The sequence below is a fragment of the Gymnoscopelus braueri genome, assembly GCF_963280865.1.
Source record: "Gymnoscopelus braueri genome assembly, chromosome: 16".
NCBI lineage: Eukaryota > Metazoa > Chordata > Actinopteri > Myctophiformes > Myctophidae > Gymnoscopelus > Gymnoscopelus braueri.
In genome coordinates this window covers 37,804,316-37,816,637 of record NC_137616.1, presented here as the reverse complement: position 1 = coordinate 37,816,637, position 12,322 = coordinate 37,804,316, and the positions used below count along the sequence as shown (strand labels likewise).

Genomic DNA, 12,322 nt, shown 5'->3' with positions numbered 1-12,322 from the left:
GGAGCGCCCCCAGACGGTGTGCCACCCTCAACCCTGACCACGGAGGAATGCAGCGGGCTGCTAAGGAAGGGCTTTGGAGCAGCGAGCGGGCCGCCCCGATAGGGTTCACACAGAATCCATTGGAAAGGAACCATTTGAACACCCGAATAGCTGTGGCGGGGACCGAATCCGACACGGGACACTTTGGGTTCAGGGTCGTTTCATCTTCTCAGAAAGTCCCAGAAGGGATTCACTGTGAGGCTCTGCGGGTTGTCTCGGTCCTGTTTACCCACGGTCCTGCAAACAGCAACATGGTCTCATCATGTTGTGTTATGCTTCCCAGTTTAAGTTAGACTGGAGGTGGAGTTGAAATAAACTATGAATATTTCCAACTTATTGAATTTGGGGTCTGGGGTGCCTTCAAGTGTTCTCGGGTGGGGTTATAAATAGGCTTAATGGTATACAGATTGTAGAGGGCCCCTCAGTGCGGGGCTGGGGTTTGAAGGGTCTCATGTGAGGGAGGGGAACCCCTTTTGTGGTCAGAGTGAAAAGGGGAGCTGTCTCCGGATGCCGGGTTCAGATATCAAACAGTGGTTACAGAAAACGTGAGGCCATTTTGAGGTGGTGACTGCTAGACAGTCAGTAAATATGAACTTAACTTAATTTAATACAACGCGCCTTTTCACTCAACGTTGGTGTATTGCTTGCTGCCTTTTTCCGTCTCCCCGAACGAAGTACAGTGAAAGTAAACAACGATGTTGAGTATACACCGTAGCTAAAACTTTAAATAAGCTCAAAGTTGTACGACCGTGTCGTTCGTGGAAAATAACAGATTTGAAAAAGATGTGAAAAGCGTGTCTTGTTGTTCTGTTATTTTTCTGTTAAAGCTACAATCCGTACGTTTATGTCCATTGTCTCTCTCTGGATGAGAGGTAATTGCAACATTCTCTATGGAAGAGTAGTTGGACCACCTTCAACCACTGCAGATGTGCAAGTTATATTGTATTAATATCCTGTACTCTACCATAGAGATTGGGTAAAATAACATTTTATTCATTCAAATAATTTCAGCTTTAATCAGTTATTTTTGGTGAGCGACAAAGTATAAATTAGGCTTATGTTCGAAACCTGGTGCTAGGTTTGGCTGTGTTTCAGGCTAAATCCATGTTCTACTTGGCTGGCATCTGACCTCAGGTCAGGTCAGGGCAGCTGATACTTACAGCATGCGACAGGAAGTCCTGCGAGTGCACCAGGCTCTTGACGACCTCTGCTCCACTGCTGTTGCCAAGGTGACCAGCGGTTGCGTTGTGCGTCGGACAGTGCTTCAGTGTGTGGGCACCGGCGACGATCTGGCCCTGGATGGCAGCGCCCACCAGTGTTCCCATCACCTCTAGGGTCATACCTACCATCATACAAACACATAAGCATCACAACCATAGATCAAAAACAGAACAAACAAAACATGCATCACAAAAAAAAAAAAGACCGACAATTCGGTTCCATCACATGCAGACTAATTGACCTACGGTAGGCGGTGGCTGAATCTCTCTCCTTCTGGTCTGTGCTCAGGAACATGGTAAGAGCAGAGTAAGGCACGTGGAAGCACTGCAATAGAGCCGAGACACACATGTATAGTTAGAGCATGACAGGAAATAAAATAAAATAAAATAACCCGGGCACCAACAAGCAAAGGAGACTTGGAGCAATTGTCTGGGAACAGGCGCTGAGACAACTGAGGGACTGATATGCCCTTTGTTGAACAGATTTAATCTAACAAGCATATAATGAGTTATTTGAAATCTGATTGAGTCGAAGATAAGACTGTTATTCAATCTAATGTTTTAAAGTGGAATTTGAAACAACTTGAATGTTGACTTTTAAGTGCCAATCAGTGATGCGTAACAAATGCCGTAGACAGTAACCTTCCCATCTCTTGCCTCCTTCACACGCCTTTTATTTTGTTGTCGGGGCAGAGAAAACCACAGACACAAATGTGAATACGTCAATGGTAAACACTTGACTTTCCGTGCCGACAAACCTCAGCTCTCCGTCTTGGCCTCGCTGCACCACCTATCCCAGGGAATAAGGCACAAAACCCTGGCCTTTTTTCACTTTTTAATTTACACTGCAGCCCAGTCAGCATTGTGGCTGCCCAAGCGTCCATAGTGAGCCACGACCAAAATAAATGCGGCCGTGAAACGTCCTGACATGAAAGCCTTCAGGCCTCTGGTGGATATGCAGCATGTCATTTGTGGGGCCTTGCTGGAAGCGTCCATTTATAGAATTAAAAACTGCTTAACTATCCAATATGAAGCGACAGGGAGAACTAATCAATTTAATGGCAGTCCGTGATCAGAGGCTCCAATCCGTTGATGAGCATTAGTGTATTTTTGCATGTGCTTACATATGACAACCCTCAGAAGAATAACAGCTATACTGTCCCAGTATGCTCCACACACACACACCCAGAGACAATGAAGAGAGGCTAAAAGTGGTAACCAGCATTTACCCAGCCAGCGGTTCCTGGCGGGACTGGTCATATACTTATCAAGTAGTTAGAGTGACATGCCATTAAATCTGCCCACAGTGTGGCTACAGCGGTCTGTGCACCCTGCAGTGCATTATGAGGGTTAGCCCGAGAGCACAACAGTACTGAGAGGGACTCTGAATGGATTGGACCACAGTTAACAAAAGGAAACCAGAAATAAATATACATCCTTTTTGAGGTCCCAATATAAGAGCTTTGGGCTGTGACTTTCTATATCTCTTAACCAAACCTCTCTATGGAGATGTTAGAGTTGCGAGATCTATTGTTTAATTGTTTAAACAAAACAAAACAAAACAAAAAACATTTGGCATGAGATGAATGGAAATGTAAACAGTAGTGCTGCTTTGCGCCTCAATAATGAAGTGGATTGCTATTTACTGTATGTATTTATTCATTCATTATGTTAGCCTCAGAATCACGTTGAGGGAGAGCCCCTCATTTTTTATGCTGACGAGTTAAAACAAAACAATAACATTTATTAATAACAATTGCAGTTAAAATAAGATAAACATGAAAAGAAATAAAGCAGGCTGGCAGCAGTTTCATTTTCAAATAGTTTCTTTTTTTGCAATTGGTTACATAATAAGTAAAAAGCTGAACAGCTAATTTTGCTAGCCTGGCCTACAAGCCAGTCCAGGCCTAATTTACTGTATACTTTGTGGTACGACCATGTCGCTCGCTGAAAATAACAGAGTACAGTTTACATTCAGTTATGTTCAACGAGCAATATGGTCATATGACTATAAATGACTATATGACTATAAATTAGCCATTAGCCTTTGTGTGATGTGGATTTATTCTTTTTTTGTCTTTATGTATATTGAAAAAACTGAGAAACACAGCTGTAATTGACACAACGAGCTATGCGCTCGCAGTTCGGCTATTTTTACCATTCGGTGTACAACGAAGTATATTGCACTGAAGTGTTTAAGGCCCTGTCCAGTTCTGTATGGAATGACGTACATGAGAGAGAAGATACTGTACTGTAAGTGCATTTCCCTGTACATCTAATGTACTCGCCCGGTGATGGTGATGGTGTGTCTGGTGTTGTGACAGCAGTCATACTTACAGTGACCAGAGTTTGGTACAGGCAGTAGAACCCCAAGTACCAGAGGAACCTGTTGTTGCTGGCAAACGGAGGAACGAACCAGAGGTAGAAGTACGACACCACTACGAACGGAGTGCAGCCCACCATCCTGGAGAACACAGGAACACAGAGACACACAATCAAGAATCTTACTTAGGCTACTAGGATTATGTTTGTCCTTCGTAACTCTGTTTGCTCTACTCAAGAACCTGCTGTCATATGTCCAGGAATAGGAGAGAGCTCTCTGTGGTGCACTCAACCGACCTCACCACCTTCATGGAAAGAGCTCTTTCCATACTATATAGAGATGGCCCCTGACAGGATGTAGTAGAGTAGAGTAGAGCATAAAGATTTCAGGACCTTCTCTGACACCTTGAATTTACTCAGCAGCCTGAGGTAACCCTGAAAATCACATTTTCAGGGTTGTATTCAGAAGACCGCAACAGCACTATTGAATGATTCATTCCCAGGCAGCAATACATTTGCAGAGAAAAGTCTAGGTGTGTTTGCCTACATTCATAAATTATATCTAGTAATAGTTCATACATTATGCAAATCCTGGTCAGTCCAAGTGCAGATGGCCAGACCAGACTTTAAGTCTCCTATTTGGTGTTGTGTATCGTATTTACTACATTTTAGTAGCAAAACGGCATGTCAAGTCCGAGTCAAAACCCAGCCCCTACCCCCTAAAACGGCATGACAAGCACACCCCAAAGCCCAAACTGTCACGATCAGTGTCTTGGACTTTTAGTTGCGTCCTGTGTTCTTGTTCCTTGTTTGGTTTCTTTAGTCTTGTTTCCTTGGTTATTTTTGTATTTTATTGTATTTAGTTTCTGTAGTTCTGTTCAGTCTAGGTTTCTAGGTCTTATAGTTCTGATCGTCTGTTTCTTCCCCAGGTGTCTCTTATTTTGAAATGTTTCCTGTCTTCCCTAGTAGCTGTTGCCTGTCCTGTTGTCTCACCTCTCCTTTGTTAATTATCCATTGTGTTCACTTCACCTGTGTTTAGTTAGTCCGCTAGCCTATCCCTGTGTAGATTGTCAGTTGCGTTCACCTGTGTCTAGTTAGTCCATGTCTATTTATACTCCACAGTGTATGTACAGGTAGTTTAAAGTCAGGTTGTAAATATATGTTGCAGTGTTCAGTTTGCCATTTGTGTATTCCCAGAACTTTTTCTCCTCCTATATTCCAAGATCTTTTTCTCCTAGTGTATTCCTAGAATGTTAAACTTTAGTAATCCTTGTAACATTCCTTGTTTTGGCTCCTAAATGTTTGTGTTTTTTTGTAATAAAACCTGTTGCATTTGACCTGCCCTGCCTCTTGTCCTGCACTTGGGTTCACACACTCCTGACACGCACCGTGACACAAACACCGTGGCACATTCTCACCTCCAGATGGAAAAATCACCAACATTTTCTATCCAGAAGCGTTAAGTAAATGACTATAATTATTATTTGGTACTGCTGTAAATCAATAAGTTTGCATGCACAAAAACACAGAGACACGCTGTACTTTATTCCTTAGCCAAAATGGAGCTGTAATGCTTCCTTCACAAAAATGTGGGTTATTTAATTTGTCTTAATAGGCTCGATAAAATGTTGATTAAAAGCATTCACTGTCAAATTCCTGAACATGTACACAAACATATTGCTTTGTGCCTATTTAACCCTGGAAAAGCCAGGTACAGTGCTAGTAATGGTGCAATGCCAGTTGGCCTATTTTGAAAAAGTGAGAGTTATATAACTTTGATAACAATTTTAGACCATATTTTCAGATTACTGGAAGGCTTAGTGAACCAGTGAATGATTATGTGTTTGTCCTGGGCTGTGCGGAAGGACAGTGAAATACCACAAACCGAAGACGTGCACTTACAGAAGCAGCCACACATACAGCACATACTGTACACGTAACATACACACACACACACACATACATACAAAGAGAACACAGACAGGTACACACACACACCCACGCTCGCTCGCGCACGCACACGCGCGCGCGCGCGCACACACACACACACACACACACACACACACACACACACACACACACACACACACACACACACACGTATACAGATACACAGGGTTTCTGCTGTGTTGTGCTGTCTTCAGCACTTGGAGTGATATGTTGGCTATGTATAATTCATAGGAAAACAACTGGTACATATCATTATGGTCAAAGGAAAACAGCTGCGCCTTTCAGATTCAACAAGAAAAGAAGGGAAGGGAGGCGAACCGCTGTATGACTGCCCTGTAAACGCCACCGTATCACCCACCGGACGCAACCAACTCAGGACCGGAGGTTTGAGTAATCAGAGCTTCGGGGAAAAGCTAAACGAATAGCTTTCTTCTGACACGTGCGGTCGGTCGTGGGATAGTTGAAGAGTCATTGTGTAGAACCAGCATCACCACAGACAATAAAGGCTGAGATACCATTTTGGAGACCATGGTGAAAAACAAAACAAAAAACGACCCGGCAGTCAGGTGTTCAGCCACACCCCTTCATTACTAAAGACTCCGCCTCCTCACTCTGGGGGCTCCACCCCCTGTCACGCTCTGCATTCCGCACACAGCTCCCATGCAGAGAACGAGACAGTGAGAGAGAGAGTGAGGAATGAGTGCAGATAGGGAACAAGAGAGAAAGAGGGAGAAGCAGAGACAGGGAATGGTCATTTCCAGCATCGTCCAGTCGTCCAGCCATTGAGGCAGGCCCAGCCCTCTGGCTCTTCTCCTGATTGTTTGGTCTAACAAAAGGCGGCTGACAACGCTGTTGCTGCAGTATTGAGTGGTTGGTCATGGGAGGGCTGAAAGGCCCCATGAACAGTTAGAATGTTCTGTAAGATGGTTGTGTTCAGAGAGGTAACCACGGCTCACACACACATGCACACATGTGTGCAGGGCTAAGATATAACCCCCCCCCCCCCTGACCATCTGGATATCAGTGAGTGATCTGGGGGGAGTGAAGTGTGAAATGAAAACCTGCACTTTGCTTTCTTTTACTCTGCTCCAAACAAACCTGCCCTCAGCAGTTGTTGTAGCGTGCCAGAGAACATCAAAACTACTGTAGAACAAATAAAGGATCCCCCTCTGTCCCTAGCCAATAGACCAAATCTCAACATCGTACATAACTGTAGTGCTCCGATTCAAAGCATTGGTCCCAGTTAAATCTTACTGTAGCTGCAGGCGTGCATCTTTCCAAAACTCCTCCTCAACAGGGTTTACCTCGGCAAGAAAGAATATAACAAAAAATAAACAAAACTATACCCTGCTGTTTGGTTCCTGTAGCATAAACACCCTAACACTTACATCATTCCCCAACACAAACACACATTTCCCATAACCGTAAATAGTATTCACCTGTTTCCATACAGGTTTCAATATTAAAAACTATTTTTGCAAAACCTTACACAAAAGCGCCATGATTTAATTGCAATATACTGTACAGTATGTTCATACAGCAACACATACTGTCATTATAATTAACTCATGTCATCACAACATAAACTCAAAGACCACACCTTTCTCCAGGTGCAAACACTAAGCCTCAAAACTGTGAACACATCCTTTGCTTTGGAACAATGGATCCTAACAATGCCAAAATTGCAAGACAAAAGAGACGAAGAGGGCAAGACGAGGACAACAGGAACTGGAGCCCAGGCAACCAAAGCAAGCCCAATATGCTGATATTTGGGATACCGTACGTTTCCATTGGGCTGCATATTACACTTTTCTGAATGTGATTGAGGATTTTCTTTTTCTAGGTGGAGAGTGTATGACTGCAACCTCCACACACCTCCAAAAACCTTCTGCAGCCTGTGGTGATGAGTCTGTGCCTGTGGAGTCTATCCGATATAATGGCATGAACCAGACCTGAACAATGAACAATGATGCTGGTGCTGAGTAACCTATAGCTACATTTGCTGAACTTGGAAATACTTATGTAAAGCTTATGGAAGTGTGCAAGGACTATGTTTTGTCAGTGTGACATTTCAAACCAAAACAGCATATGCAGTACAGTAGTATTCCCTTATCCATTAATGACTAATGCACAAGGTATTTACAGTATTGCAGTACTGTTTTGAATTTCTCCCGGATGTTGCTGAAAGGGTTATCTGCATAGTTCTAAACATTCTGGTAGCCGTGTTTTAAATGAATCCCCCCAATGTGTAACAGACAGTCAAGTAGTCTGTGTTTTTGACCGCTTGTGTGTGTTTATCTGAGGACAAAGTTGAATCGGATCCCAGAAGCTAGATGTACCACTGGGTGTGAGTTATTACAGTAAAATTGTATGTGATTTCAGAAAAGGGTGAGTTGTTCCTGGAATTGTGTCTTACGAAACTGTGAAAAACTGTAATTAGAGACGGGAAGCAGAGCGTGGAGAAAGTGTGTTTTCTGACCCCCTTCTCTCGGCACCTATGGTGGGTTCAGCTGAGAGGAAATATAGTGTGACCAAGAGGTGAGAATAACAGGATGGTGCTCTGACAGAGGAGCAATGCAGTGGGAGGGGATTCTGTAGAAAACCAATGTTTTTTTCATCGATTCCTCTTGCAGAGGCACCCAGGGGATTCAACCTGTTAGTACACTGTTCACATTAATGCAGCATCCAGACTTGACTCCAGTCCAGGCCTGTGTAGCATCTCATATTCCCTCTCACTGACCCTCTCCTTCTTGTCTATCTCCAATGTACTATCCACCGACACAAAAATGGCTTCAAAAACAATCCCTTGTGCCGATGCATTAGTGGGTGTCTAAAATTTCACAACAATAAACAGAACAGAGCCCAGGAGGATGCCAGTTTGAGAAAAATGGCTCTGTCCTAAACAACAGAGATACTGATCACCTTCGGTCTGGGTCCTGCTGATGGTGTGACAGCCAGTGGGGGATAAGGGCTTCCTGTCCGATGGGCGAAGGGGGCTTTCCAGCGGGGGCAAAACTAAGGGAGGGTCTGGTATTCTCACGGTGTTCATCATCACACACAAATAGAAAATGATTGACACCACACACACACACACACGCACACGCACACGCACACGCACACGCACACGCACACGCACACGCACACGCACACGCACACGCACACACACACATGCACACACAGAAGTAATTTGCACACACACACATACGCTCGCTCGCTCACTCACTCACTCACTCACTCACTCGGCCGCACACACACACACACACACACACGGCCGCACACACACACACACACACACACACACACACACACACACACACACACACACACACACACACACACACACACACACACACACAGTACCAAATAGCTTCCCAGTGGTAATGAAAGCCGATTAAACCAACATTCGTCAGCATCTGTCTGATGCTGACCGATGCCCTCTACTGTAGGTACAGACTGTGTAATTACAGTGAATGGTGTCACGCTACTTGCTTTAGTTTGGTTTTAGCCTGGAACAGCACATGAATATACATGCACAGGCACTCACACACAAGGTACACCCTTACGGGTCAATTCTGTTTTTACATGCATTCAGAGTTGATTTAACACACACACGAGAGTGTGTGCGCGCACCCACCAATTCACGCACACACATGTGCAGACAGTCATACAACCAAGCACTTATAGAATCATCTTTGGAGATAGTGATTATTAGAGGAATGGCGCTAATACCTCCATATAATCCAACATGATAGAGAGCTGTAACCTCCAGCCAGTGAAGCATAACCAATCCAAACACTTTTACACACTAGGACGACAATTTCACTCCCACGGTGACATCGGTAACGAGAATTCATCTGTTACAGGTTTGACACAAAAGCTTACAGTATATAATTGGGGTGACAGTGGCTCAGAAGGCAGAGCGGCCATCTGGGAACAGTTAGGCTCCTGGTTCGATCCCCAGCTCCTCCTGGCTCAAGGACGAAGTGTCCTTGAGCAAGAGGCTGAACGCTCCCGATGAGCAGGTTGGTGCCATGAATGTTTGCCTCCAGCATCGGTGTGGGAATGTAACACGCTTTGGATAAAGGCACTATAGAAATGCTAATCCTTCAACATTTATGAATACCGGTAGATTGTTTGCTAACAGTTCAAAGGGTTTTGAAGTTCAATCATATCATACTGAAAAGGGTTTTGTAATAAGCATTCATGGGAATAATTATGTGTTCTGCATTCCTGTGCGATGGCCTGTTATGCAAATAGCTGTGAGGCAGTATGTGACACCTTTGACAAAGAAAACAGGTGTGCCGTGACATCAAATGAAGCGTGATGCAAATTTTGGAAGATGACTTTTGCTGATTAGTGTCTCGGCATGTGATTAATTAGAGACTTGTAATTCCTTGGCTATTATTTTCCAATGACAAACCAGCCCACACCTATAAAAACACATCCGAGGTATAGGTCAAAAGCAGTAATAGAATTAATTCATAAAATATGTAGCTATCAATTTTATGTTTTAATCGGATAGGACAGTGAACATGCAGTAAAGTGCCTTGAGTCGGATTTGAGCCGGGGTGACTGGACTGTAGCCCTATTTGTGTGGTATGCTCTCATACTCAATGAAAGACAGAAGGACATTAATCTGCTAATTGAGCGTTAGTAGAGGCCCTATTGCTGATGTACCTGTATGGCTACTTGTTTAAAAATAACCCCCCAAAACATTCAATGGGACATGAGGGCATTCTCCATAGTCACAGAATCATGTGGACCCCCCCCCCCCCCCCCACCCCAGGACTAAAGTTATTCTTTCAAAGTACTTTCAATTTCAAAAAACTAAATTGAAAGTGTACAGCTCTTTGGTCAACGCTGTTGTTTTAAATATGCTCTATAAATAAAGTAGATTGGATTGGATTGTAAATGTGGGCAGAGACAGGAAGCTCACCAGGGCATGAGTCTGCCGATCTTGGTCCATTTGCTCTTGGTGATGAAGAAACCCACTATAGGGTCGGTGACAGCACCCCAGGCCTTGCCGATGAACAGCACCATGGAGGCCTGGAAGGGGTTAATCTATAGAACAAGAGGAGACACAGAGCAGGGCAAAATACAAGTGAACAACACATGCCACGCATACATGATGAGTATACTGTAGTCACACATACAAGCACATGTGCAGGTGCAGGGTTCCAACATACATTCATACATACCAGTGTGAATGTGTGTGCATGCCTGCATGCATGCGTGGGTGCGTGGGTGCGTGCGTGCGTGCGTGTGCGTGTGCGTGCGCGTGCGCGTGGGTGTGCGTGTGCGTGTGCGTGTGTGCGTAAACACGCATGTGTTTACAGGTGCAAACACATGGTAGGAAAGCAGGAAAAGACATAACAATGACATATAGTGCACTTCAAACGATGAAATACACAGCAGAGTTAATTATCACTCAAAATGTTACAGTCAAATTCTCTCTCTTTGGTTGTCATCCCCTTTAGCACATTACCTGGGCGACATCGAGCAGGTAGATTTGTAGGAAGAAGGCTGTGGCGCTTCCAGCCACCTCCTTGGGCGCTCCGCCGATGGCAAAACACAGCTTACTGCACACTGATAACCTCTGACTCAGATCAGTCTGTGGACACTGAGGGCACAATGAAAACATGATGATTATCATAATATGACTTCCCTATGGCGCAGACTGCAAATGGGCAGACATGTCAGGTTTTAAAGGTCGTGTTAGTGATATTCTTTTGTTAGAATTCAGTAATAAATAGCTCTATATTCTGATAACAATCATTGCTGTATAGAGTGTTTGATCAATAACAGAGGCTTTTTAGTAAACAGAAAATACATTTTCAGGTTGGGATATACATTTTATCTTATCAGGAGACAGAAAGGATACAGGATAAACAAGTAAAACCGTAAGCGATGAAACAAAACAAAAAATGTAACTGTTATTGGAACACTTTAAAATTGAAGTTGATAAATGATCTTTGCAGGATTCTGTCTGATGATTGGATAAAATGGGTATCCCTGAAAATGTATTTTCTGTTTATTAAAGAGCTGGAGAGACAGGAAGAGGGAGACCCCGGTTACTGCACACACACTCAATAGCAATGATTGCAGTATAACTCTTTAACAAAAAAGATCTTCATTTTAAACAAATTATAGTCATTACACCCGCCTTTAAGTTGCGTTAGACACTCTCAACCTGGCGCCCTTATTTTGAGCATGACATCTTAGCCAAAATTTTCAAAATGTTTATTACAAATCTTCTTCAATTTACTAAAATTGTTTTGCGAAAATAGCCGATCCACAGTGAGCTTGCACATCGTCTATTTTCGTAACTGGCTTAACTGGTTAACTCAAAACGTCCTGTCCCGTAGAATTAATCGGGCAAAAAAGACTTCTGGAGAACTTGCCTGATGATTTTACCTCACCCAAAGAAGGGTGTGCTCACATACGCATAGGCAGACAAAATTCCATGCTGAACTCAAAGCTAACACCCTTAAGGTGTGTCACTGTCACAGGAAAAGGAAATGAGCCACCAGACTATGAAAAGAAGTGTGAATCTAATGTACTGTAGGGGTCACAGCGGTAACATCATTCTATAGTCACTAGTCAGTTCCTCAGAACTGCATTTCAATCATTCTCAAAAGAGAACGTTCTGTGCTCATGGTGAGTAATGTAATGCATAAAGTAATGGATAGGCTTATCTATGAGTAGCTGATAGCAAAAACAGAAAATTGAGCCAGGCTGTATTTGCAATGTGACCATTAGATGACACTTTCAAAGTTTTCCAAACTTTTGGG

General features: G+C 43.6%; 1 protein-coding gene across 1 annotated transcript in view; it reads right to left on the bottom strand.

The window, feature by feature from the left end:
• Positions 1-12,322, bottom strand: part of mfsd2b (MFSD2 lysolipid transporter B, sphingolipid) — a 29,247-nt gene that overhangs the window by 8,040 nt on the left and 8,885 nt on the right. The window contains exons 3-7 of the mRNA XM_080453607.1: positions 11,017-11,151; positions 10,468-10,592; positions 3,597-3,723; positions 1,506-1,584; positions 1,200-1,381 (exon numbers count right to left, since the gene is read on the bottom strand). Of these exons, the coding sequence (XP_080309733.1) occupies positions 1,200-1,381; positions 1,506-1,584; positions 3,597-3,723; positions 10,468-10,592; positions 11,017-11,151 (648 nt within the window). The remainder of the gene's footprint in view (positions 1-1,199; positions 1,382-1,505; positions 1,585-3,596; positions 3,724-10,467; positions 10,593-11,016; positions 11,152-12,322) is intronic.